Raw genomic sequence first — 26,523 nt, forward strand, 5'->3', positions numbered from 1 at the left:
TGGGGAAAGGACCGGAGAGAAGAGGGGGGGAGTGGGGGGGGGGGGGGGGGGGGGGGGGGTTGGCCGGGGTTGGTAGCGCTGCTGGGGAGATGCCAAAAAAACAAAACAAAACACGTTTTCATTTTTGTCTGCACCAGCCTGGGCGCAGGCGAGCGCGGGAGAGAGGGAGGGAGAGGGAGGCGCGCGCCGCCAGAAAGCCGCCGCGCTCAGACGCGGGCCTGCGGCCACGTCCCTCCGCAGCCGCCCCGGCAGCCGCTCCCGCCGCCTCGTCCCCCTCTCCCTGCCCACCCGGCTTCGCCTGCCAAGTCCGAGTTGGCACGGCTCCCCCGGCTGCGCCGAACAAAGCCGTCACCCATCCCCGAGCCGGCGCTGACAGTAAGCAAAGTGACAGGCGCATCTTCCGCATGTTAATCCAAACGGCGAGAAGGCGAGCGAGCGAGCGGCGGGAGGCCCCCCCACTTGCCGTGCACGCACGCACACACCCCCCCCCCCCCTCTCCCCACGCACCCACCCCACCCCCCCCAAACCCCCACCACCACCGGCCTGCGCACCCCACCCTTGGCACCCGCCGGCCTCGTGCGGGGATGGCGAGGCCCCCGCCGGCGGGAGCACCGAAGCCTCCCCGTTGGCGAGGTTTAAATCGAGCCGAAGCCCCGCTCGGCGGGCAAACGAGGCCACTCGGCATCTGCTGTACCTGTTCCCGCTGCCTTCATCTCGCCTTGGAACCGTGACAAGAGCGCACTCGCCTCTGGTGGGCTCTCAAAGCCGCGGGTCTGTAACCCTTTGCAGGAAGTTGGCACCGATCCCAGGTAGGACTTTACTCCCCGGCTCTCGCTCTCTCCCCCCCCCACCTCCGCCTCCCGCTCCCTCCCCTCCGCTCCCCCACCCATCCTGTCCCTTGGGCCCCTCTCGCGTCCCCCCAAAACACCACCCGCTCCCCCCTCCGCCGCTCGCCCGCCTCGTCGGCCGGGGGGCAACGCCGGGGGCGGCCGACCGCTGCTGGGTGCCCGCCGAGCCCCGCGCGCCCGCCGCTCTTGCACACATACCCTTTAAGGATGACCTGGGCAAGACAGAGAACAACAACTTCCTGCTCCGGCTCCCTAAAACGCCTGTTTCCACGCAGGGGTTAGGCGGCGCGGCGAGACGGGGGGAGCTGGGAGGAGGTTTGGGGGTTTGTCGTCATTGAACCATGCTCTTTTTTTTTTTTTTTTCTTTTTTTTTTTTGCCTTTTTTTTTTTTTTGCCTTTTTTTCTCTTTTTTTCCTGCCTTTTTTCTTGTTTTTTGCCTTGTTTCCTTTTTTTTCTCCCCTTTTTTTTTTTTTTTTTTTTTTTTTTTTGGAAACATATATTTTCACCCGGCAGCCCAAACCTCAACGCGAAGGGAAAGCGGGGGGGAAGAGAAATCAAATGGGAAGAGAATAGCTCCAAGTCGGCAGGACAATGCACGGGAAACGGGGAGATTAGCGTAGCTCTCGAAATCCATCGCGCCCGCCCCGTTTCTGAACCGTTCGCCCCCGCGCCTCGTCTTTTTTAATTCTCCCAGCTCCTGAATTATTCCAGTCCACGAGCGGGAGGGGAGCGCACAGTCCGGAGTCCCTCGGAGCTGCCAAGAGCATTGCAACAGGAAAGAAAGAAAGCGAGAGAGGGAGAGCCAGGCAGAGCCCTCACAATCGAGCAGCGAGAAGAGCAAGGAGAAATTAACATCCAATTAGTGCCGTGTTTAACGAGGGAGACAGAGGCGGCTGTTGTTTTATTGCCCTGTTCTTTTCAGGCGCATCTGACAGGCAGCGGGGAAGGCACCCCTGCTCCAAGTGACGTCATCATATTTTATTTTTTAATTATTTTTCTTTCCCCCCCTTTTTCCCCCCCCGTCTTTCCTCCTCCAAGTTTCGCAGAGATGGCCTCGGCAACTCGGCCAGGGAAATTCAGGACTTTCTCGCATTCGAGCCGCCGGCTCCCCCCTCCGCCTCCAGCCTCCTTCCCCCCTCCCCGTCCACCGACACCAACCCCGGAAAAACAAACGCACCAACCCACCCCACAGTCTTTGTTCTTCCAAAAAAAAAAAAAAATATATATATATATATAAAAATAAAAAATAAACGTTGGTATCAGAGCCGGAGGGAGCCCGGAGGAGGTTTCTCCGCGTGCGCGTCCGAGTGCGTGCGTGTGTCTGTCCCCTCTCCTGTCCCTCTCCCCAGACGGCTTGCTCGCCTTGTAAAACTTTGCGGCATGTGACGCTGCTCCGGCCTCCTCTGGCAGCCTGACAAGAGCCGCGCCGCCCGGCCGCAGAGCGCAGGCGGCTTTTAAGGGAGAAACTCCATTCCTAAAGATTAGAGAATTAACACGTTTTTCAGCAAGGGACGGCGCCTCGCACAGCGGCCGCCGCGGCGGCCACGCGGATCCTCGCCATGCCGGCCCGCCCGTCGGGTCATAGCAGGGGGGGAGAGAAGCCGAATCAAAAATCGGAGAGACTTTTCCCCCCTTCCCGGCTCGCCGGGCCTCCTGCTTCTCCCCTGGGACGGGGCGGGGGGGCCCGGCGCCATGCGAGCACCGAGGGAGGCGTGCGGGGGCCAAGCGGCCGCAGGGAAAGGGATCTGTGCCCTGTGCCGCTGCCTCTTTCCCGCATCGGGATAAAACACCACCGACACCCCCCCACCCACCCCGAGAGCACTGCCATCCCAGGAGGGGATGGGGGGCAGCTCAGCTTGGGGGGGATCTGAGGGAGTTTCCCCCCCCTCCCAAAAAAAGTGGAAAGCAGCTTCCCCACGCTCTTCCCCTCCTCTTACAAGCCGCCAGCGACGAAGCTGCCACCGCCAGCGTGGCAGGTCAGGCCACCGCGCCGAGCCTTCCCGCCGGCCCCTCGGTGGCCTTTTCTCCTCGTTTCCAGCCGGGATCGCCCTTGTTCGGAGGGGAGGGATCCAGCAGGACCCGGCTCCTCTCTAATTTCCCTTTCGGGTCAAGGGCATCCCCGGGGACGGGGCCACCCCGCTCCCACCGAGGACGGGGCCGTGCGAAGACGGGGGACGGGTCCAGGGCCGCCGAGTCGCCGGTGCCTGGGGCCGGTCCAAGTCCCCACCCTGAGCTTTTCCTGGCACCAGCCGGTCCCAATTCCCCAGCAGCAGGGTCTCCTCCATGAGGGTTATTCTTTTATATATATATATATATTTTTTTTTTATTTGTTTTAATAATTATTTGCCAACGTGGAGCTCGGCGCTGTGGGAGCACAAACAACCTTATCGAGGGCAGCTGCACTGCAGGGGCACTTCCTCATGTGCAGCCGCAAGACGGGGCCCCTCCATCGCTGGCAAGGGCTGGCGGGGGGGTCCGGCAGCCCCTGGCCTTCCCTCTGACCAGACACCAGGGTGATGGGCGCCGTGAAGCCATTGGGAGAGGCCTGCTCGGCTGCTTTCCTCCCGGCTCTGCAGCGGGGAGAGCAGCACGGCCGGGTGGGGGGTTTGGTTTTAACTGAAGGGTCTTTAGCAGGGCGACTCTGCCGGGGGGGGGCGGAAAGGGAAGGGCGATGCGATCAGACCGAGCTCAGCTGCACTTTCCCTGGGCACGAGGGCTTCACCAGCGCCCCACCGCTCCCCAAATCCTGCCGGTCCCAAGCGCCCGGGCCCTGCGGAGAGCCAGGGCAGCCTTGACCTGAGTTTCCCTCTCCCGGCTGCGGTCGTTGCCTCCCTTCTCCCCCCGGCAGCTGGGAGCAGATGAGGCCAAAGTCCCGGCAATCTCTGTTTTCCACTGAGGGCCGATAAACCGCACGGGCACAGAACGGCGATGATCTCCACCCATCCCTGTTTCACGCAGGACAGAGTCAATATTTAAACTCCAGTTTTGTTTCCTGAGCAGATAAGGGAGCGCTGGGACTGTGTGTGGGAGAAATCCCCGGCTCCATCGCAGGCACCGGGCCCAAACCTCCCCCGACACCCGTTCATTTGTTCTCCCGACTGCAGGTTTCAGCCCAGATCTTCTCTCCCGTGGGAGTGGGGCCCCGGCCTCATCACCTGAGCTACGTGAGCCCCAGCTGTGGGACGGGCACCCACGGACGGGGCAGCAATTTAAGGGATGGGGGTGGCCAGCCAAGGGGTTGGGTTCCTTGTCTGCTCCTGCTGCAGCCACTGTTCCCATGGTGGGACACCTCAAATGGAGCACGGGACAAGAACGAACCAGGGTTAAAAACCTGGGAGGAGATAAGGAAATATTTAATCACCCTACGAATGGCAGCCCCCGCTTTAAGGTGAGGTCACGTACTGAAAGCTTTGAAACCTGGTTTTCATTTAAATTGACCAAAAAACTACATTCAAGTGTTTTGTTTTCAGCAAAGCTTGTGGGTCCCAGTGAACTGGGCAGAAATGGCTGGCAGGATGCTTGCTCTGGTGCAGACTGAGGTAAATTCCTCAAAGGAAAATAAATAGCAGTTTTTATTACAGTGGCTGCAGCTAGGCTGTGCACAGGGTGTAGGAAGTTTTCCCAGGCATGTGACCAGCAGAAGGTGGCCTTAATTTTGAGGGTAAAGGTTCCTGAGCAGGCGTTGTGTGATCTGGGAGACACAGTGCCCGCTGCTGGCGTAGGCAAGAAACCAGCTGATGCGGTAAAAGGCCGGTGGGGAAGGATCCTGCGAGCTGTGCGGGGGGAGGTTGGAGTGGCTGAGCCCACCTGATGGGTCCAACAGCAGCCAAGGATCCCCATCATCCTTTCCAGAAGAGCTCAGGATCAATTTTACCTCCAAATACCTACTTTCATGTCTATTGTTTCAAGCAGCCAAGCCCACTGCTGCCTCCACCCTCACTCCAGGTGCACCCACTGCTCAGTCTAAACCTGCCGACCTTCCATGGAGGTGAGGATCAGAGAGAAGCTGAGTTTGCCACACCTGGTTTAGCCCCTGCTTTGGGGAAGAAACCAAAGGAAGTGCTTGTCTCAAACTGAAATCTTCCCTGAGTGAGGGAGCCTGTTACGCAGAAAAAAAATTAACTTTTTAAAAAAAGAAACGCCCAAGAGTTGTCTTATAGCTGTATTTTGGAGCACAGTTAAATCCTCTGAAATAATCTCTGATGTTAGGGAACGGGGCCATGCATTATTTAACTTCTGATACTGTAACATAAACTGTACAGAAGGAAGGGACGACAAACAGGACTGACTTCACGACACCGAAGGGAGCTGGGTGGGGACTGCTGGTCCCAGCATGTACTAACGCTGTCCTGCACGCCCTGGCTGGGAGGTGTGGATCAAACCCGTCTGATGGAGGGAAATCCCCTGTGCGATGGCAGGTTGGGGTCCCCACAGGACTAGGATGAGCTGCGAGCCCTGTTGCTGCTGCAGCAGCACGCGGAAACCCGCTCAAGGACCCCAGAACCTCTTCCCAGGGAGTGCACCAACACCTCTGTGCAAAAGACTGCTTTGTAGGGGAACCAAAACAGGGGGAAAATCTGCCTGGCTGCCGTGACAGCACAGACTGGTGCAAAAAAAAAAAACCCTCTCTTGTCCGGGGAGCTGAGGATAAATCCTGCCCGGCTGCCACCAGTGAGCTCCGCTACGCAAGAGCCAGCCACGCTCCTGTGTGCACCAGGAGCCCTTGCCGCCGACCCCTCGCAAGCCTCTGGCCAGCTTTTTCCTTCATTCCAGGCAGCAGCGGACCCAGTGCCCCTCCTGCAAGGCAAACCCTTCTGTGTGTAGCCCTCCGCAGGACACGCGGCCCTGTGCCCACCAGCGAAGCGGTGACGCTCGGGTTCGGCCGGAGCCCGGCGGGGCGCGTGGTCCTGCCAGCTGGGAGATGCTCACGCAGTGGCTGTGCTGGCACAGAGACACGCTGCACCCCAGCGTGGGCCAGTCCACGGAGAGACGCGTCCAGGCTGCCGGCGCAGGTTACACCCAGCAGCTCTGTTGGCTGTAGCCTAAATACAGCCCGTCCCGCTGCAAAACTCCTTCCCAAAGCAGTTACCACCTGCAGCTCACACCCCTCCCCGGGTGCGCTCCCCCAGCCCCAGCACTGCCCTCGAGCTCAGCTGTACCCGTCTCTTTGGGGCTGTGTTGTTCTTTGTAGTGGGACTCTTGTTCCCCTTTTCTGTTCTGATACTGTAATTTCCCTTTCACGCCCATGGGAGGTGGTGTGCTCTCTAGTGTTCAGCTACCCTCAAAACCTTAAATATGGGTCGATCTCGCCCAGGATGAGCTACCTGCCACACAAATATTTGCCCTCTCTAAAAGAGCTGAGGCAGGAGGCTGCTCACTCGGTGCAGCTTTACCAGCAAAGCGACCTTGGATCTCTTGCTGCTTCTCAGCTCTAGCAGAACGAAGCCGTCGTTTGTCCCTGCACCTTGGGGCTGGTTCATTTAGTACCTGGGCATTTTCTGGACTTTCCCAGTGACTCCAGAGCTACAGCCTGGACCAATGAGACAAGGTAACACCCTTCTGCTCTCTCTGCTACGTGTCCCGGCCGCGACAGCCATGAGGATGGAGCTTTGGTCCAGCTGGAGCCTGAAGCCAGATCTCCAATAGCCAACTTGTTGCTGGCCTTGCTGGAGAGGAGGTGTCTTGTTCTGGCACCACGGACTTCAGATTGAAAAGAAAAAATACACATATATCAAAACAAGCTTAGGGTTTCTTGAGGAGTCCAAGTTCATCACCTCTCCCTGCCGAGGAGTCAGTCGATGGGGAAGAAGGCGGCTGGCATGGGCGCTCTGCGGAAGAGCAGGCTGGAGCCACGGAACAGCTGCCCCTGAGGAGGAGAGAGAGCACAGAGGGTCAGGGCAGCCGTGCTGAGACCCAGCCAGGAAACTCCAGCTGGTTTAGCAGGGACCGACTTGTGCCCACTGCAAGGCCCGAGCACCCGGGGTTGCTGCAGAGGAGAAAGTGGGGTTTCAGCCCTGAGGGTGCTGGAGTCGGGCATTTTCCCCAGGGGGGACCGATGGAGACAGGCAGAGCCACCTCGCTTTGCTGTGTGCAATGCATTGGCTACAAGTTTGTAGGCTGCAAGCTCGGGGCATGTAACGGGCAGAACCAGTACTGCCATGCCTGGTACCAGTGCCAGAACTGGAAGGATGGAAACAGGTTATGGAGCATGTCAAGGATGTGGCACTGGAGACCTCGGGAAGGAGCAGAGGGAGCCCAAAGCCCCGCACGTGCCCTGCTCCCTCACCTGAGCACTGAGGTACCTCCAGCAATGGATCCAGGATGTAAATGCAGGAGCGTAGGGAGGGAGGCCGGCACGCAACCTGCATGGCAACAAGAAAGAGCTGAGACGGTCTGTACAGATGTCACATTATCCAGACAGGTAACACAAGAGCAGCAATAAGTGTAAGCGAGGACACAGAAACAGTGTCCGCACCGGGCTGAAGGCCAAATGACCAGCTCGTTACTTACAATGCAATAGATCATGTAATTTAATTACCCCTGGCATGTACAAGCAAGGAGTGTTACCTGGATACGTTAAGAGTTCAGGGCTATACGTTGTATCTACACCTTCAAGAGCCAACAGATACCAATAAAACACTACACCAGCGGCTTGGATCCCATCCCCTCCCCATGAGCATGAACACAGAAGACTTCTTGCAGCAGTGGGACTGGAAAGCAAGCTTGGTCCTACTCCCGTCTGCACCCATCGCTGCATTAAGAGCTTTGCTTTCCCTCGTGCCACTCCCTGGAAGCAGCACGGTCCCTTTGATCCCTTCTGCCTCTGGTCTAGTTCAGATCGGACCACACCACCATGATGCTCCCTATTTCTCTCCACTTGAGCTTTTACGCCGCTCTTGTCTGTGCCCTCTGATCTAAAATTATAAGCAACCTGGGACAGGAAACGAGCCAGCTCCGTGAGGTGCCATATAGTTTACAGTTCTGTATGAAAGCTTTACGATCGTTAGCGGAGGATTCGGACAACAAGGGGCTGGAAGAAAGGAATGGAAAGCCTTAGATCTCAGTGTGACGGACATACCCACAGTTGTTCACTGCCATGAGATCTCCCACGAGAAGGAACGGGTACGTCAGCATGCTCACAGCGATCTGAAAGCACAGACAACCGGTAGTCTCTCTAACGTTTACCACGTCAAAAAAGCTATTTCCAGCTTTTGCATATTAGCAAAGTTATCCTTGTCTCAGGATATAAAGTTCAGACCAGCCTTTGCCCCCAGACCACGAGCTCTTAGCCCACAGACAGCAGGAAAAAGAGAAATGACATGACGGTTGCCTACATACCCCCATCACAAATTTTGTGTAGCTCCGGATCACCGATGCCTGGCTGAACTGGAAAGAGAAAGCAAAGGGATTATGGAGGAGGCGGATGACACTGGGCTGTCACTGTCATCACTCGCCATCCCTCTGAGCCTGAGACGACGGGTGTGGGGCAGGGGAAGAAAGCAAAAAGAAACGGCAGGCACACCGCATCCCAGCTGAGAGTCAGGGAAGACATTTGCTATCAAACCTGATCCCCTGAACTGCAGCTGCAGCACAGCCCTGAGCAGACATTGCATCTTCAGCACCTTTACAGTGTTCAGCTCAAGCCCGGTGTCTGTATTAATTTAGCCATTAACCTCCCATTAACTCTTCACAGCTGCAGGTGCTTGGTACAGGCCCCCCCAAACCCTCCATCGGGCGCTTCCACTCACGTTATCGTCCACCGCGTAGGTGTTGATGAAGTGAGCCAAGAGGTTGCAGCACCAGAGGAAGATGACATCCCCCAGGACGTGAGGGACCAAACCGCTGCAATGGCAAAAAGAGGGGCGTGAGGTACAGAAGGGTCCCGGTGCTGCTTTCGGAGGTGCCCAGCCCTCCCTCCCCTCCACCAGAGTAAAGGAACCCCACTCCCCTGACGTGCACCTTTACTTTGGGATGAATTGAAAGGGAGAAGGGGTGATTTCAGGGAAAAGCTCTCCCAGCCTTCAAACATGGTCCTACACGTGCTGCCAGCTGCTCCGGCCAGGGGATTATCTTGCGTAGGAAGTTTGGGATCTGTGATTTGGGTACGACTCAGACAAGTTCCCTGGTTCTACCCCAAAACCCTTCTGGGCCCAACTCCTGCTCTGAAACCCAAGCGAGACACCGATGAAGTGGTTTCCATCACGCTCATTTTGCAGATGCTCTTCCGGAGGCAGAATGAGAAGTGCATCTCTTTGTGGAATCTCCCTCCTTTTAGAAATTCAAATGAGGGGGGATGTTCCTGCAGAACCTGCTCCACTGCAAAGCGGGATTAACTGGGGGCAGCACTCCAGTCCCTCTGATTTCTCCCAGTCCCTGCTGCCACCTGGGAGCACAGCTGCTTTGGTTTATGCTTCTCATCAACACATGGGCCAGAGCTCCCAGCATAACGAGCACCCCCAGCTTCTGCAGCTAATGGCACTAAAACATTAACAAAACATTTCAGAAGGCTTCTCTGGTTTGTCAGCACTTCAGCAGCATCTGTTGCACCGCTGCAGGCATCAAGTGCAGGGCTTCCTGCTTTGGCCGTGCGGTTGTTCCACTGCAAAAGGATCCAGGCATGTGTTAAACCTGTGTTTCACCAGATGTGTTCACACAGTTCTTCCGAAAATGAGTCTGGTGAGAGCCACACGAGTGTTTGCTGGGCTAGAAAGAGCCACTCTGCATGCTCTGATCCAGGCTGCTTCACTTGCTTGGTGATAGGGTTTATGCTTTTTGGAGACAACCTGTGTATTGTCAAGGCTCCAGCAGCTCTGGAGATGCAGCCGAGGTCTCGGGGCGCAGCAGAAGTCTTTGATAGAAGATCCACTGGCTTAGAAGATGTGGTACATGACAGCAACAGACAGGACAAAGAAATCAAAGCTTTCTGGTCGCAAAGAGATGGTCTGCTCTCCATTTAGCATTCAGCACTTGTGAAAAAATCCTTTCTCTAACTCAAAGTCGAGTCTGAAGCAGACTTCTGAGCTGCTGCAGATATAACAGGGTCTTAATAAAGTCCAGAAACAGAAGGCTGGTCCAGGACTGGGCCACGGCAGCCATGTAAGTAAAACCTCCCCCATCTGTTGATAGAGAATCGGATCATTTGTTCCATTTGTAGTAAAAATCCCATCCCTCTCTTTCCTCCGTCATCAAAGTAACAACAAATGCTGGGCCCGAGTTTATGGGATGACTGGAGACCAGGGGTCCGAGACAGCTGCAGAACGGGACTTAAATAACCAAATTCATTTGTGATACGACTCTCGCGCCTGGCGAGATGTCCAAGATCTGGACTAGGAATATTTTTAGAAGAGAAGTCATTAAAAGTCGGAACAGCAGCGGGCAGATGGTGAAGCCTGTGAGGTAAGATGATGTGACCCAGCAGGAGAAACCCCAGTGCTGAGGGGAGAGAGCCATCTTTGAGCTGACCACGTGCAGCAGTTTCGGAGCCCAGGGAAGATCTTCCAGGCCTGCTGGCGGGCAGGAGACTGCTGCAGACATGAAGGGAAGCAAGGTAAGTCCATCCCCTGAAAAGTCTTTATCTCTAGCCAGGCACGCATCCAGAGCAATCATGCTGCTGTTATTGCTGCGTAGAGGTTATAAGACCACGAGAAATAAGTGCACCACAATGATTTTAAGGGAGTGGATGTGTTTGGATTGCGTTAGGAGGGCTGAGAGCAGAAAAGCAGCAGTTTGGTCCTACAGATGCAGTTTGTGTTCCCCTCACAGCAGTGTGATTTCCTAGCGGGGTTGTAGAACACGTATAACTTCAGAGCCCTCCTGAGACATTTTGGGTTGTGTTAAATCCTTTCCTGTGAACTATTAACTTTAATTAGGCTACCAACAGTGTTTATTTTATGTGGATGGAACGGAATGCAGCGGCTCCCTTCACGTTATTTCCTTGGGAGGTGGAGAAGAGGGAGGGTGGCTGGGCAGCACGCTCTGGCCATGCCCCACGCACGGGGAACATCCCAGAGGAACCTGTATTTAATGGATGAGATTTGGGGCTGCCCAGAGTAGCTCTGGGCTGCAAAAGGCAGATGCAGTGGCACTTGACTGCTGGGGTCTCTGCAGACCCCTGGCCCTTTCCCCTTGGGGAAGGACAGAGTGAGACCCTCTGCGACTGCCTGCCTCTTCCTCATGCATTCATGTTGCATGTGGAGGACTAGATTTTGTGATTGCAGAGCCAAAGGCATCAGGCCTGAAATGCCACCCCCCCCCCCACCCTGAAATTTCAGAGCTGCCTTTACTACTATTGACATAATGGAGTGAGTTGTCTCCCCACTGAGAGTGGAGGCAGCAGGTGGTTCTGCTTTTATATAGACGGGGGAAAAAGGCAAGGCAGGTTAACTAAGGGTTCAAGCAAAAAAGTGCCTGCCAGGCTCCCACTTCAGCAATGCCATCAATTCACCACGCTTCGTGAGTGGCTGGAAGCACATTTCAGCTCCTTCTGGTCCAGGCAGCCACGCCGCTGAGCTGGGCAGCACCACGCTCCCGCCGTACAGGCAAACCTGCTGCCAGCACAAACCACCCGCTCATTACAAGCACCCACAGTGCTCTTCAGAGGAATGTGCTTCTTATCCAGGCCCTGGCTTTTATTTCAACAAGGGGTCTCATTGTTGCACTTGATCTTGGTGCCTGTTGCACAAACAAATGCTTTAAATGGCCCTTCACTGAAACACAAAGAAATATCAAGGGAAAAAGAAAGGTAAGAAAAAACAGAGGGTTTTCTCTGGGCTCTGAAGGTTTGATTGAAGATAAGATCTGGGGCGAACTTAATGGTCAAACTGGAGCTCTGTCAAAGGCACAGATTTAATCTGTGCTCATGGGAGTGATGTGAGTGTCCCATGGTCAGACAAGGTTTCAGATGGGGGGAGCTCAGCGTGACTCTACCTGAGGTTGGCAGAGCAGCCAGGAAAGCCATCGGCACCTTTGGGCTATGGGAGAAAGTATTTAAACAATAACTCACGTACACAAAGAATCCCAGGATCCCTTCTTCCTTAAATATCCTGCCAATGGCACTGAACACACCACTGCCAAGACAGAATAAGAGCCATAAGCATGCAGGGGTTGCTCTCTGTCCCACGCAGCTTCGCATGCACTCTGCAGCCACCAGCCACAGCTGTGTCCCCCCTTCAGGCCACCACACCAGCAACACAGCTGGAGCTCCTTCTCCTCAGCCCGTTAAGGAGCGTCGTGTCCGCACTCTTGCAGTAACGCCTGGGACAACACTCAATCAACTGCTTCAACGCTGAAGCTAGAAGGGTTCTGCTTGGTTTTGTGTGAGTGGATACACGTGCTGCAGCCACAGCACATAGCATGTTTTGATTAGGCTGATTCTCAGCCCAAGAACCGTGTCCTGCCCCTGGGAACTCATGCTGGCAGCCGTGGGTTAGCTGCAGTCGTGTTTAATGTGCTTTCACAGGGCTGCAAGTGTAGTCTTGCCCTGCAGAGAGGCAGGTATTACTGAAAAAGGCTTGGAAAAATCGTGCAGACTAGCAGGGCTGCAGGAACCCTTTGTATTACCTACTTTGCATCCCTGCTGACTTCCCTTTCTATTAACACCTAAAGCAAAAAGGCAAGAGACTCACTGTGTGACCAGCAAGGTGCATTACAGCCACCAAAATCCCTGCAGGCACAAGCTTGGAACAGGCACACTGGGGATAGAACCCAACATTCCCTGTCCTCTCACCTCACGGCTGCCCACCCTCTAACCACAGCTCAGATTCATTTTTTGGTCTCCCAGACCTCCTGGGTTGCCATATCCCCCATTGCATGGGACGTCTGGCCCTGCTGACTCCTGGACTCGTGCATCTGTGTGCCCAAACCCTTCAGAGCTGCAGCCACTCACCTGTATTTGACTTCCCGGCCTACGAACTGGACCATGCAGCGCATAGAGATCACTAGGAGGAAAGAAACACGGGGCTGACAAACAAATCCAGTTTGGGTTGCAATGGACGTGAAGGAAAATGCAACTTGACCCTTCTGTCCTCCCTTCCCTCGACTCACATCACCTCCAGCTCCTCTCAGTGGTCCTCATCCCTGCAAGACTCACTAGAAAACAGGGCCCTCCCCCAGCCTGTAAGTGATGGGAAGGATTTCTGACCCCAATGGGATCTCTAGGACAAGCTCTTGGATGAATGAGAGGAGAGCACCTCGCCGCTCGGCTGGGTTACTCCCTGAAGGCCAAGCCAAGCATCAGCCTCCCTGAGCAACCGCTCAGACCTGCATCTGCTCTGCAGTTTCATACAAAGCCGTTTCTGGTAGAGAAGCACATCAAGTAAATGGGGTTTTGGGGCGATCCTCTGGCTGGAGAGGGCTGCCAGGCAGAGGGACAGGACTCACCGTGCAGTGGATGTGAGACAACCCGGGACACACACTGCATCATCATCTCATGAGATGTCTGGGAAGGGAAGAAAAGAAACCACACCTGTATGAAAAGCTGCACTGCTCCACCTGCACAGATCAGGCCCTTTCCCTTAGTGGAACAGAACACATTTTGGGTGCCTTTTTTGATATCTGTTGCCTACAGTAAACCTCTATTCCTATGAAACATCTCATAGCTGGACACAGGGTGGTACTAAATACCACGGCCCTTGTACCCAGAGTTTCCCTCCACGCAATTTCACCTGCAGTCCACAGTTTAAGCTTCCTTTGCTCTCCAGGGACATTCCCAACACAATCTCCCCTATCACTCATTAATGTGCAATACCCACTTCTCACCTCTTTCACCACTTTCCTAAGGGAGGTCTTCACATCATCCTTGTTAGAAACATGCTCCATGTCCTCCAGTGGAAAGGCCTGAGCAGGGAGAGAAGAAACCATGTGGTCAAAACTGATGGGAGATGCTGACCCAGAAACCCTCGATGTCTGAGGACAGAAGGAAACCATGAGCAGTTGTGTTCTATGTGGAAGGTGAGGAAAAACAGGCAGAAAGGAACATAGGAGAAGGAAGAAAGGAAAGTAAAGCAGGAGAAGAGATGGGTTGTGAAAGTGCTTACAAAAGATAAAAGGCAAGTGATGGTTCAAATTAAATTAAAATTGTTTAAAAAATAAGTTTTAGGGATATGGGCACTGTTCTCCTGTCCTGGACTATTCAGAGCGTGTTTTATTCCTCCACGTGCAGTCGTGGCTGGGTGCAGGCACACGCAGGCTCCCTGGCCCTGCTGCAGTAGCACCAGCCAACCCAGCAAACTGATTTATGGAGAGAGAAGCCGACCTTTACCTTCTTCACGCTCCCCCTGGTGATGGTTGATAAAGTGCTTGAGATGAGGCGAGGAGTAAGCCCGCGGAAGAGGCCTCTTTTCCCATCCACTTCCACAATGTGTCTGGCTGGGTAAGAAAACACCAGGCTGCTGTCAGTCGGGCACATGGAGAGCACCCCAAACACCTCCAGCGTTCAGCTGAAACCTCACCGGAGCTCAGCACGGCACAGCAGCCGCTCTGCGGTCCCACCCCAGGTGATTTGTTAGAACAGTCCTAAATAAATTTCATATAGGACGCAAAGAATCCTTAAGTATTTCCTGTCACATCCGTCTAATCTGGAAGGATAGCTTCAGTACTTTGGGCTATTTTTCATCTTTTGATCGTTTTGCTCATCTGAAATGGCTACAAGGCAATTTGGACTGAGCTAGGGTAGGGAGGGATTGTCTCATCTGTTGTGTGGTGTCACAGGGGTTGGACTCAGGGTTAATATGGATCTCTCAAACCCAGATTCAATTCCTGCCCCACCACCTTCTCCCAGGCAAACTTCCTCAGGTCTCCAGAAAAAAAAAAAAAAAGCCAACAGATCCAATTTCTCCCTGATATAACATGGTGGAATACAACCCACTACATGCTAGTGGGTACCAGCTGCTCCTGCTCCCCATCCTCTGCTGTCCTGAGCAAAGCCAGGCAGGCTCTGCACGTTTCCATCACCCAACACCGTAAATCTATTTGGAAAATGCATCTTCCAAAGGGCAGCACCGGGACTTTTCTAGCCCCGAGTGTTCCTTCATACTGCTTCTGCGCTGGGTCCCCTGGCTCTGCGGGAGCTGCTGTCTGATTTTGGGATCAGCCCAACCCCGCTTTCGGGACTGTGCGCTCCCCTTCCCCTCAGCAAACCCACTGTGAAAGCAACCCTCGAGGTCACAGAGTTTTCACCCGCCTCTTCTGCGCTGCTCCGCCCGCAAAGAGAGGAAAAACAGTATTTTTTTTTTTCCCTCTAAACCTATTACCTCCCCTTTTCTTGGTATTTCTGTCCCTTTAGGGCTCCATCTACACACAAATGAGGAGGGCAGGGGTCAGGTTATTGCAGGGCTGTTTTGCAGCAAAGAATGGTGCTTTGCTACCTCTAACACACACAAAACCCTCCACCAACAAAACTACACCACCTAAATCCCCACCGCTCCCAGCACTGCGGTGCAAACCCAGAGTAACGTGCCAGGGGAAGCGGATGCAGCAGCAACACCGGGGCCCCCCGCCCCCCTTGTCCCAACAGGTAGGTAAACCTGAGGGGGCCTTGCAAGTAGCTGTAGGGTTTTACGTCTCGCTGCAGCCTCCGGATGATCCCAAGGGGGATGCGGGAGTGCTGCTGGGGGTCGGCTCCATCTCCCTGGCAGCTCCCAGCCCCGTTTTTGGGCAGGACCTCGCGCTGGCAGGGAGGGACGTTTGCTCACCGTAGGTGAAGAAGCCGGGCAGGTACAGGACTTTCCTTCCCAGCACATTTCTTCCAACGGTCGGAGGTAGTGGCTCGTGCCCGACCTGCGAGAGAAAACCCCGTGAGCAGGTCCCTGGCCCTGGCCCGGCGTTCCCAAAGCCCCCAGGCCACGATCCCGGGTGTCCGTGTGCTGCCCACGGGCCACGCCCCCACCCCCCCCCGTCACCCTCAGATACATGGGGGTGCCAGGACACAAGCAGTCCCTTTCCCATTATACCAGGCCCCTAAGGTACAGGGGGTCCTCAACCCTCCCATTTTATGGGGGTCCCTATTACAGAGGGGTTCTCATTATATAGGGGTTTCCCATCCCCCCTTATACAGGAGCCCCCACTGCAGAGGGTATCCCCAACTCCCCCTGTTTTTAGAGGTCCCCACTCCTATAGGTTCCCCCACCCCCTGTCACAGAAGGGGGTCCCAGTGCCCTTGCTATAAGGGAGTCCCCAACATATAGGGGTCCTCACCCCTCCATTATACAGGGATTTCCTGTTATATAGGGGGGATCACCACTGTAGGAGGTATCCTACTCCCACTGAATAGGCTTCCCCATTTTATAGCTGCCCTCACCCTCCCAGTTATAGAGGAACCGCCATTATACTGGGTGACCTCATCTGTTAGACAGGGGGGTTCCTGTCGCCTCCTTGCACAGGGGTGTCCCCTCCGTTATAGCGGTGCCCCTCTGTCATAAAGCGGGGAGGGGGGCCTGTATCTATAGTGGTACGCAGCACACAGAGGTCTCTATAGGGGCACTAGATTGGGGTCCCGATTCCCCGTTATACATCCCCCCCTCCCGTACCCCCCCCTCCGCCATCCCACCCCCCACCTCCCCCCCCCTCAACCGCCGGCAGCCCCGGACCTGGACGAGCAGCTTGACGTAGAGCAGCGGGTGACTGGCGGCGGCAAGCCCCGCCCCCAGCACCACGAACAGACCCTCGGCCCCCTCGGCCCGGGACACCCCCGGGGCGGCCGCCGCCGCCCGCCCCGCCACACCGCCAGGGGGCGCCCGCACCGCCGGGGGCAGCGGCGCCGCCGCCGCCGCCATGGGCTTCCCCCCCCCCCGGCGCTCCCGCGCGCCGCCACTGCGCCTGCGCCGCCCCCTCCCCTGTGCATCACCGCGCCGGGCGGAACCATTGCGTGAAGGGCAAAGGGGGGGCGGGTGGAACCATGGCGAGAGGAGGGGGGGGGGGGGATGGAGGCGCGGTGTGAGGGAGGGGACAGGGCGGCCATGGCGGGTGGGTTGAGGGATGCGAGCGGGAAGCGGGGAGGCGGCGAGGCAGTCGGGCTTTGCCTTGCGCTCTGCTTTCCCCCAGGGCTGCCCTCCGAGGGTGGTCTCCAGCGGGACAGGCGCCAGGGGCTCGCTCTCCCCTTCCCTCCGTCCCTCGCAGCCCCTGAGGGGCTCCCCGGGCTCGTGGTGGGGTGCAGCCCACCCCCTTGGCGCCGGTCAGGCCTCGTGCCGAGCGCTGCCGCTCGGTTACGCCGCCGGTTTGAGGCACGCAGCGACACTCACCTCCTCCCCCCCCCCCCCCCCTTAAACTGAGCCAATTCCCAGCGTTTTCTCACAGTTTCTCCAGCTGACAACCTGCTGCGCTTCCTCTTTCAAGGCCAACCCAGAGACAAGCTCTCCTAGCACAGCGAGGGCAGCCGATGGGCTTTGCCTTGTGCAAATCCTTGTCCCCAAACAACATCCTGGGTCCCAGAAACACCTCGAAGTAGAGAGAGGGAGAGAAGAAGGGAGCCATAGCCATCAGCACCCGCCCCTGCAGCTCCTTTACACCCGGGAGCCGGTGTGGCCAGGGCCATGGAGGGAGAGGCCGATAACCAACAGAGAGTGTTGAACCTGGTGTCTGTGTTTGAAGAGTACGGGTAAGGAGGGAGGGTCCTGGGCGCTGTGGGTGCGGTAAGGCTCCACGTGGCGTGGGTTTTGGAAGGAAGAAACCTGCTGTCGAGGTGGTTTGGAGGCTGGGGAGAACCTGACTAGGCGATTTGCTGTTCATCAGCACTGTGGGTCACGGACAAAAATTTGAAAAGCTCAGCGGCATGTGACTGACTTCGCTGGAGGTTTCTGCTCCTGGCTCAGGGTTAGGTCGTTGCATGCTTGTTCACTCAGCACCTCCGCAGTCAGGCTGGCTGGTGAATGCTTTTCCCCTGCTGCTGGGGAAAATGGATTTTGGTTTGCAAATATGGAGGCAAGGGTCTTCACTGGGAATTAACGGCTTGAGCATCTGGGAGGATCCGAGCCTCAGGCACTAGCCACAGACTATCCAGTTGTTTGCAGCGATGTGATTCCTAGGAAAGGGAAGAGAAAGCATCGTGTTAAGGGGGAGAGCAAGTTCCTTTTGGGCTGCGTGGCAGCCCCATAAAACAGCACCTTCACTTGGAGCATGAGCTGGGACCCTCAGACAGTGTGTGCCAGGATTGGAGCGAGGAGTGGAAGCAGTTCTGAGGTTTGGGGTGAGTCGTCATCATGGTCAGTGCCTCAGTTTCCCCATCTGTTGAATTGGCATACCAAATCTTGCCTTTCTTGCTATCAGTGAGGTGATCGCAGTGAGCCTTAATGATACTGGGTGGTTGGGCAGATGAGTTTTGCAGCATTTTCTAAAGTTGGTCGGGCACAGGATTTCCTTCGACTTGAGGAATTTTGCCTGCATCTCTCCGTGCTTTGTCCTGGGCTCTGGGCTCTGGATGGCTCCAGAGCAGCGCGATTGTCCCCATGGTCCCACAGTCGAAATTTGGCCTGTGATGTTGTTGTGTTGGAGCCGTTTGTGGCATTTGATCTGCCTCCATTTCACTGCTGCGGTGTGTTTGTTGTTTTTTGTGAAGCGTGACTTTGATTTAGAGGAAATAAAAGTAACTTACGACTTTCAGAGGAAGCTGGGGGACCTGGACATGAGTTTTGTGGAATAGAAAATGGTTTAGCCTAAGTCAGCACAAATAGAAAGAGAGAAGTTCCTTGCCAGATGTCAGCAATGAGTTTAGACTAGTACAGGTCTGGAAGGCACCCGAAGGGACAGATAAATCCTCTCTGCCACATGAAGGATTATGCTAGCCCCCATGGACAGGAGGGGATGCATGGATAGCTGCAAATGCACTTCTGAGCTCACAGATGCATGCTCATCCTCATGGGGATGGACCCATCATCTGCTTCAGATGAGCGTCTGCCCCTCCAGTTATCTCCTGTCCTCAACTTTGTGGTTTTATGTCCAGTTTCATCCCAGTTTCCCCCTCCTTATCCCACTCCTGTCTGCAGGCCACCGGTGCATATCTTTCCAGTTTCTGCCCAGAGCAATTTACCACAGGAACCAGCTCTCAGAGGACAGACAACTCGCTTGCTGTCATCTTCAAGGCCTGTTGCCCTGTGTGGTTCCTCCCCAATGCCTGCTCTGGACCTGTTTTCCTTGTCTTTGCCGGAAAAAGGAAGAGAGAAAACCACCAAAAAACTACCCCTCTGCAAAACCAACTACACAAGCCCTCCTCTTGGCTATTTGGCTTTTAAAGCCTCATGCCCAAGTCTCCCCACTTTGGCTCCACAGTGGCAGCGGGCAGACAGCCAGAGCTGTGCCAGCACCGCAAAGGGCAGGGATGTGCTTCGGGAAATAAACAGCTGTGGGTGTGGGTGGGATAAACGGCAAAGTTGTGCTTTTCTAGAGCAGGACAGGGACTGACCACATCAGCAGGAGGCACTGGGAGAAGAGAGGCTGGATCCTGCCCCCCTTGGGGGGTGTACGGGCTGTCAGACCCTGGTTTGTATCAGCAGGGCCATAGTGGAGCAAAGCAGCATCAGCACTGGGGAGCTGCTGTGTCTTACTGCCTTCGCTTCAGGACGCTGGGACGGGGAGCCGGGTGGGCTGCACTGTGCTGGGGGAACAGGTGAGCTGATCACTCTGATTTCTCCATGGCAGGACTAGCAAACTTGCCTGGAGGGACAAGCAGGCTCCGCACAGCCACAGTCCTCCTGCAGCCAGCCAGTCCCAGCAGCTTCCAGCATCCCCTCCCAGCCAGAGCCTCTCCCAGATGGCTGCCAGGCACCAAACAGAGCAAGAGAATGATGAGGAGGAGGAGCAGCAGGGTCAGCGGGGGCTCAGCTTCAAATGCCTCCATTCATTCCGACACAAGATCTGTGAGGACAACTGGAGGAGGCAGCAGGACCCCATCCTCGAGTCTGGCAGCAAGGTGAGCTCTGAGATGGCTGAGGCGAGGCTTGTGGGTGCCTGTGCTCAGGGCAGGGAGTTGCGTGGGCTGGATCAGAGCTGAGGTCTCTGCTGGTTCTGAGCAGGTCACAGGGCCATTGTGTGGGGTGACAGAGAAGTGGCCCCTTCCCTGATGCCTCAGGCACAAATTCCCCATGGTCAGATAGATCCAAGCAGACCTTGTCTCTTCCAGCTCTGATGTAACTATGCTGTGGGGGTCAGATGCGCAGGTGGGCCCAGCCAGGTCCATCCCGAGGCATCCTCGGGGCTGTGCCGCCCTTTGCCAGCTGCAGACACGTTTCTGCAGGACTGCATTCAAACCCTACGTGTAATTGTAGACCATGGGGTTAACCCACCCGACTCTGCCCCTCAGGATCACTAGCCCTGTATTGTTCCAGGAGAAACAGGCACAGAGAAAGAGGTGACCCAGGAGGACATGAACCAGACTTCACAACAGCCCCAAAACAGCTTTGTTTTTACCCTTGTTTTCACTGCATGCATTGTAGAGCTCTTTCCGTTGCCCTCACATGAAGCGAGGTCCGGTTTGATTCTGGGCTGTGGTCTGTGAACACTGGGGAACAGAGCTGAATCCCCTCAGGCCGGTGGGAGTCACGTCTCTGCCCATGAGACTGAGGCCTTCTCCCCATGCAGGAACCAGAGGAAAAGAAAATTGCTCTGGAATTGTTGGAGACAGAGCAGGCTTATGTCAACCGCCTCCACCTTCTCGACCAGGTGAGCAGAGGGGCCCACGCAAGTCTGGGAAGCAATAGCCCTGCTGCTGTCTGCCCCCCACCAGCACAGCTCAGCCACCCCACGCTGACAAACTAGGCAGGACCATGGCACAGCTGCACACTCACCAGTTTTCCTCTGCTCCTCAGCAGGGCTTAGACCCTGTGGCAGTGCCTGGGCTCAGTTCAGGGTATGCACAGGACAGGGACTGCTCCCTGGAGGTTTGGGGGAGAATGGAGCTGTACAGATGAGAGCCACGCTGGGCTGCTGGTCTTCACGGCCAGAGAGTGGGTCTGGCCTTTGCCTTTCCTACACTTCACACCTCCACAGAGCACCTTTGTCCCAGCAAAGCCTTCCATCCCCCCTGCTTCTCTCTTGGGGCCTGGCATTTTCCTGCGCATTTTCACTGGGTGATGTGCCAGTCTCAGTGGGGGGAACGGGATCCTCAAGCCTTTTGCTTGACCCTTTTTATTCACCTCTTCTTTCTTCCAGATATTCTATACAGAGCTGATGAAAGAAGCCAAAAATGGGAAGACAGTCCCAGAGGAGGTGGTGAAAATGATCTTTTCCAACATCTCCTCCATCTACCAGTTCCATGCCAAGTTCTTCCTGCCAGAGCTGCAGAAGCGCATGGAGGATTGGTGAGCTGCGGCGGGCAGGACGCCTGGGTTGCTTTGCCAGAGTGGGGGAGCAGTGATAAATTTGATCTCCCACCAGGACCATTGTTCAACTTGTTTTGGTCCAAATGTCTTTGTGCTAGAAAGCACTTCCTTAAAACACTCCAGCCCAGATCAGGGTATTTCTGAAAAGAGGGGGTGACATCTCAGGTGGTTTAGGGGTGTGCCCAGGCGTGAACGGCTGCAAGCTGGGGACGTTTCCATTCTGGAGAGCAGGAAGGTGTATGGGGATGTAGCAGATCACGGTGGTAAAAACCTCTGTCCCCCACTGTGCACAAGCCACCCCTTTGCTTTATCCCTCACTGTTTGCCCTGCTGGGCTGAGGAAGCTGCCGGTCTGCGATTCCCTCCTGCAGGAGCTGCAACCCACGGATCGGGGATGTGATCCAGAAGCTCGCACCATTCCTCAAGATGTATGGTGAATATGTGAAAAACTTCGACAAGGCCGTGGAGCTCATCACTGTCTGGTCAGAGAAATCACCACCCTTCCAGGAGCTCATTGCTGACATCCAGGTAATAAGCCACAACAAGGTGAGGGACTGCAGCAGTGCTCCCCAAAATCTCCCTGCAAGGGGGAAGCAGTGGAGGGTGGGAGCTGCCTTGGTCCCTGTTTCTCTCTGCATGTGATGTCTCTTCCAGAAGAGGAAGGTCTGTGCTAACCTAACGCTGCAGCACCACATGCTGGAACCAGTGCAGAGGATCCCACGCTACGAACTCCTTCTGAAAGATTACATCCGAAAACTACCGCCCGAGTCCCCAGACCAGGATGATGCTGAGAGTAAGGGCTCCGTCTGGCTGTCCCTGCTGTAGGGAGTGGCAGGGTGGGTTTGTGGGGGAAATAACAACCCCTAATGTTGTACACGGGAATCCAGGATACCTGGATTCTCTCACCAGCTGCCCTGTGCACACAGTCTTTTCTAGCAGAGAGAGGGGTTAATCTGCCCTTTCAGGGTCTGTGGAGGTCAGCGGGGAAGGTGGGTGGTGTTTCAGGATAAGGATGATCCCTCCAGAGCATCCTCCAGGGAGCCCTGCAGTGGCCGGGGGAGCTGTCAGATCCCTATGGATAACAGCAGTCCCCAGTCCTGCTGCGATGGAGGGATAAACACCCGGCTGTCTGTCCCCCCAGGACCCGACCGTGCCACACCACACGGGTCCAGCTGGACTCAGACTCTCGTGCAGCGTTTCAGGTCCTTTCAGGTTGTGTCCAGGGGAGGGCAGCAGCCACCACACGCTTGTTTCCCCAGTGAGGGAGAGACCCAGGGGTTTTCTCCCACAGCTCCCTAGCAAATATTTAACCTCCATCCTTTCTCTTCTCATTGCAGAGGCCCTGGAGATGATTTTTATGGTGGCCAAGCATTCAAACGCAGCTATTGCGGAGATGGTGAGCGCCTGTCCCAGCTAGCAGTGCCTTGTGGGTCACAGCACGGTGATTTGCCAGATTTCCTGATGGCCTCATTGCTGTGTGACTCAGTGGAGCACAGCCCTGCCCTGAACAGGACAGGAGCACTGTGGGTTCAGCAGAGGAGGTTAGACCCTGCTCTTGATGCCTGACCCCACCACCCCGAGCCTGGGGAAGTCGTGTCTGCATCCTCAGCCATGATGTGACCGGCTGTTTGAGGTTGTGAGCTGCTCTCAAAAATCAGTCTGAGATGAGAGGGCTGTGCCACCTCTCCCAGCACTCAGCAGCTGGCCTGGGACATGAGGACGGAGGGGACCCAAGGGTGAGAAGGTTGTGGCTGCTCAGCTCCCCATAGAAACAGGTCCCTGTGCCTCCCCCAGGAACGGCTGCAGAAACTCTGGGTGGTCTATCAGCGGCTGGGCCTGGAGGACGACATCGTGGATCCCTCCAACGAGCTGATCAAGGAAGGGCCAATCCAAAAAATCTCCACCCGCAACAACACCACATCGGAGAAGTACCTGTTCCTGGTGGGAGCTGGGATGCCCAGGGGAAGGGGCAGGGAGCAGATTGAGATGGGAGTGGGGAGAGGGGCAGCACAGCCTGGTCTCGCTGGGTCATCTCTACACAGAGGGGATGAATTCAGAGCTGGGGGGTTTGACCCCCCACCAGTGCAGGGCACTCTCTACAGGAGGTGGTTGGGAACGTGCTGATCCCCTGGGCACAGCAGCCCGTGCCACGCTGCCGCAGTGCTTTGCCCTTGCAGGGTGGGAGAGGTCTGGGGCAGCAGCAGTCACTTTTTCGGCTGGATTCTTCCCAAGGACCAGCTCAGCCCCAGGGGCATGAAGCACCCTCGAGCCCCGGGGAGCTCCCAGCTCTGAGCAGGCAGGTGCTGGGCTCCAACCCACCCTCTTCCTCCCCTCTTCCCAGTTCAACAACATGCTGCTGTACTGCGTGCCCAAGGTCATCCAGGTGGGCGCCGAGTTCCAGGTCCACCTCCGCATCAACGTGGACAGCATGAAGGTCAGACAGGCGTCTTGTCTTTGTGCTTCCCCCAGACCCCGGCTCCTCCAAAACACACCCCGCTCTGGGGTGTAATGCGGCTGCTGCCCCGCGCTTCCTTGGAAAGGAGGGAGGAGCTGGAGCCAGGGGTGGCTTTGTGGGTGAGGAGGACTGGTTGATACGCTCTGTTCCTGTGAAGTAGCAGTAAAATCTTGTGCACGTAGGGTTTGAGGGGCTGGAGGGCTTGTGTCTGAGGGCAGTCCCCCTCCCCCACATCACGGAGGAAGGTCCCTGCGTGCTGGAGGTGGGTTCAGCTGCTCCACATCCTTTCTTTGGTCTCTCTCAGGTTCGGGAGCTGAACGACGCGCAGTTCCCTCACACCTTCCTGGTCTCGGGAAAGCAGCGGACGCTGGAGCTGCAAGCCAGGTAAGGGAAAGGGTGACGGTCCTGCGGACCCTCGGGGAGGAGGGACAACAGCTTATCCATCTCCCTTTTTGTACCCAGGTCTGGGGAGGAGATGAACGCCTGGATGAAGGTACCACAGAGTGCTGGGGAGAGGCAGCACATCTTACTCACCCCAGCTGGATGCCCTGTGTCAGGGGCAGCCCCCCCAGCCGCCCCTCCAGCCCTGCCTTCCCCTCTAGGCCTTCCAAGATGCCATTGACAGGAAGGAGAAAAGGAGTGAGACCTTTAAGACAGCAGTACCTGGGCTGGAGACAGGCACCCCTGCACTGAAGGTAACCCTGCTGCCCTCCCCATGCCTTGCCTGCCTCCAGCACCCCCCCTGCACAGCAGCTCGGGAATGCTCACCTTGCTGTGCCTCGGTTTCCCTAGCTAAACAGAGCTGGGGGGAGACTGCGGACAGGGAGAAGGGCTGAGGGGGGGAAAGGGTGAGAGCAGAGGGGCTGGGACCACTCAGACCACGGCTAGTCAGCCCCAGTGATGCAGCCTCCCACCCCCAGACAGAGGAACTGGGCCGCCGAGCTCCACAGTGGGTGCGGGACAACCTGGTGACCATGTGCATGCGCTGCAGGGAGCCCTTCAACGCCATCGTGCGCCGCAGACACCACTGTCGAGCCTGTGGATACGTGAGTTGCCCCGGCCCCGCTCTCCCCCCTCCCTCCTGGCCTGCCCGGGTGGCTAGTGGGGCAGGAGCATGCCTCTCCTACACCCTGTACCCCTTTCCCCATGCTCAGGGCCGTTCCTGCCCCTCAGCTCCCCGTGGACTTGTCCCTGGGATTCCCCCAGCCCTGCCCCAGTGTCACCAGTGTCCCTGTCTGGTGGCTGTAGGTGGTGTGTGCTCGCTGCTCAGACTACAAGGCCGAGATACAGTACGATGGGAACCGCCTGAACCGTGTGTGCCAGGAGTGTTATGTCTTCCTGACGGGCCACGTGGTGCCCGAGGACCGGGAGGGGAAGCACAAAGGCATCCTGGAGGTGAGCTCTGCCCCCCCTCCGCCCGTCCTCCCCGCTTCTCTGTCCCTCTTCCCCTCAGCTCTGCCACCCACCCTGCTCCCCAGGCTCACTGGCACAGCCCGGCTGGGCACCTGCAGCAGGAGGGGTGGAACTCACTCCCGCAGCAATCAGAGGGTGGCCTGCTAATTGGGAGGCTGGTGGATGTGCTAAGCTCCCTCCCTCCTGCTCTGAGCCTTGGGATCAGGCCGCCGGGGCTCCCTCCGCCACGGAATCTCAGCAGGACCCTCACAGCCTGCCCCTCGTTTGGGGGGTTTTGTGAAGCGGACAGGGAATTCCCCAGGCAAGGACCTTCACTCAATGCCCTTTCTGTCTCCTCTGCTGTGTATTTAGGGGTTTGTTTGTTGGGTTTTTTTCGGCAGAAAGGAGCCGCAGAGGTATCAGGCAAGAGTTTGCTGTGCAGTTCCCTGCAGCTGCTGGACAAGAACGGCAAGGGGGGCACACGGGGCTGGTTTGTGATCCCACAGGATGATCCCCTCGTGCTGTACATCTATGCAGCCCCCCAGGTAAGGCTGGGCTCGGCTCCGTCTGCAAGGGACATCCCACTGTGCCCACCCCCTGCCTCCCACCGCTGTCTCCGCTCTTGGCAGGATGTCCGAGCCCACACCTCCATCCCGCTGCTGGGCTACCAGGTGAAGGACCTGCCCCAGGGTGACTCCCGCCACCTCTTCCAGCTGGCGCAGTCCCGGCAGGTCTACACCTTCGTGGCCGACACCGAGAAGCTGAAACGGCGCTGGATGAGGACCATGGCGCGCTCCGCCGCGGGGCTCAGCCACCCGGAGGAGGGCGAGGATGTGGACTCCTGTGAGGAAGCAGAATGAGGCCGTGCCCAGCTCCCGGCCTGCCCGCTGGCTCAAACCTCCCCCTGCCCATCCTGCCTTTTGCGTTTTCGTCATCAAAAGGCCGAGGCACTGCCACCTTTATCACCGCACGGACAAGCTGGATCTCCCTTCCCCTCCCACCTTTTTCTCCACACTGGACAGAGACGATGGAGGTCCCGGAGCCGTGAGGTAGAGGGAGAACAGGGGGGGGTTTGGGGAGCCTGCGCCCCTGCAGCCAGGCTGTCCCCAGCCCGCTGTGCCGTGCCGGCGGCTGCCGCCCGAGGGCAGCAATGGCTCAGCCTTCCTCCGAGCCTGGCCCCGGCAGGGGATGGTGCTGGGGGGATGCCCGGTCTTGCGAAAACATCTGTGGAATTGGGACTGCTGTGATAAATCCTACCTGCAACCCTCCCTGTGCGCAGTTCCGAGGAGCCTTTTTTGGGGAGTGTGTTTTCCAGAGCGCCCTTGGGGATTGTCACCGGGGCCCCACGTCGCCTCATCTGTAACCAGCCCGGGTCTGACCCCCTGCAGAGATGCCCTCGCCCGGCTCAGGGACCCTAGTGCTGGCTTTAGGATGTCCCTCTCCCAGCCTGTCACCTCTCCTGTCACATCTCACACTGCTGCAATCCCCCGGTGCAGGGGTACCCCTTAGCCACAGACTCCCCC

At 56.7% G+C, this 26,523-nt stretch overlaps 2 protein-coding genes and 1 long non-coding RNA gene across 7 annotated transcripts; 1 reads left to right on the forward strand and 2 right to left on the reverse strand.

Moving 5' to 3' along the window:
* Nucleotides 1-68: 68 nt before the first annotated feature.
* On the forward strand, nt 69-26,268 carry FGD2 (FYVE, RhoGEF and PH domain containing 2). Of its 5 annotated transcripts, none has more exons than XM_032988954.2 (16): nt 17,165-17,439; nt 19,476-19,746; nt 20,415-20,495; nt 20,985-21,133; nt 21,525-21,681; nt 21,808-21,946; nt 22,491-22,549; nt 22,948-23,094; nt 23,495-23,587; nt 23,913-23,992; nt 24,071-24,101; nt 24,211-24,303; nt 24,529-24,654; nt 24,857-25,003; nt 25,402-25,545; nt 25,630-26,268. In XM_032988954.2, exons 1-16 carry the CDS (start codon nt 17,375-17,377, stop codon nt 25,858-25,860), a joined length of 2,013 nt encoding a protein of 670 aa, XP_032844845.1. In that variant the 5' UTR covers nt 17,165-17,374; the 3' UTR covers nt 25,861-26,268. The 5 variants fall into 5 exon arrangements, with proteins under 5 accessions (XP_042655906.1, XP_032844845.1, XP_032844846.1 ...); XM_032988955.2 differs by having other exon boundaries at nt 25,714-26,268; XM_042799972.1 differs by lacking the exon at nt 17,165-17,439 and adding an exon at nt 69-809 and having other exon boundaries at nt 25,402-26,268.
* On the reverse strand, nt 1,748-2,926 carry LOC116960701. The gene is made up of 2 exons (XR_004406520.2): nt 2,786-2,926; nt 1,748-2,322 (listed from the first exon to the last, which is right to left on the reverse strand). It is a non-coding gene; the product is annotated as an uncharacterized LOC116960701 (long non-coding RNA).
* On the reverse strand, nt 4,998-16,618 carry MTCH1 (mitochondrial carrier 1). Its single transcript, XM_042799935.1, has 12 exons — nt 16,433-16,618; nt 15,539-15,623; nt 14,107-14,213; nt 13,605-13,682; nt 13,227-13,284; nt 12,733-12,784; nt 11,855-11,914; nt 8,597-8,690; nt 8,187-8,234; nt 7,927-7,994; nt 7,135-7,210; nt 4,998-6,714 (listed from the first exon to the last, which is right to left on the reverse strand). Exons 1-12 carry the CDS (start codon nt 16,616-16,618, stop codon nt 6,640-6,642), a joined length of 987 nt encoding a protein of 328 aa, XP_042655869.1. The 3' UTR covers nt 4,998-6,639.
* Nucleotides 26,269-26,523: the final 255 nt, after the last annotated feature.

The sequence above is a fragment of the Tyto alba genome, unplaced genomic scaffold (assembly GCF_018691265.1).
Source record: "Tyto alba isolate M040663 unplaced genomic scaffold, T.alba_DEE_v4.0 Super-Scaffold_30, whole genome shotgun sequence".
NCBI classification, from domain to species: domain Eukaryota; kingdom Metazoa; phylum Chordata; class Aves; order Strigiformes; family Tytonidae; genus Tyto; species Tyto alba.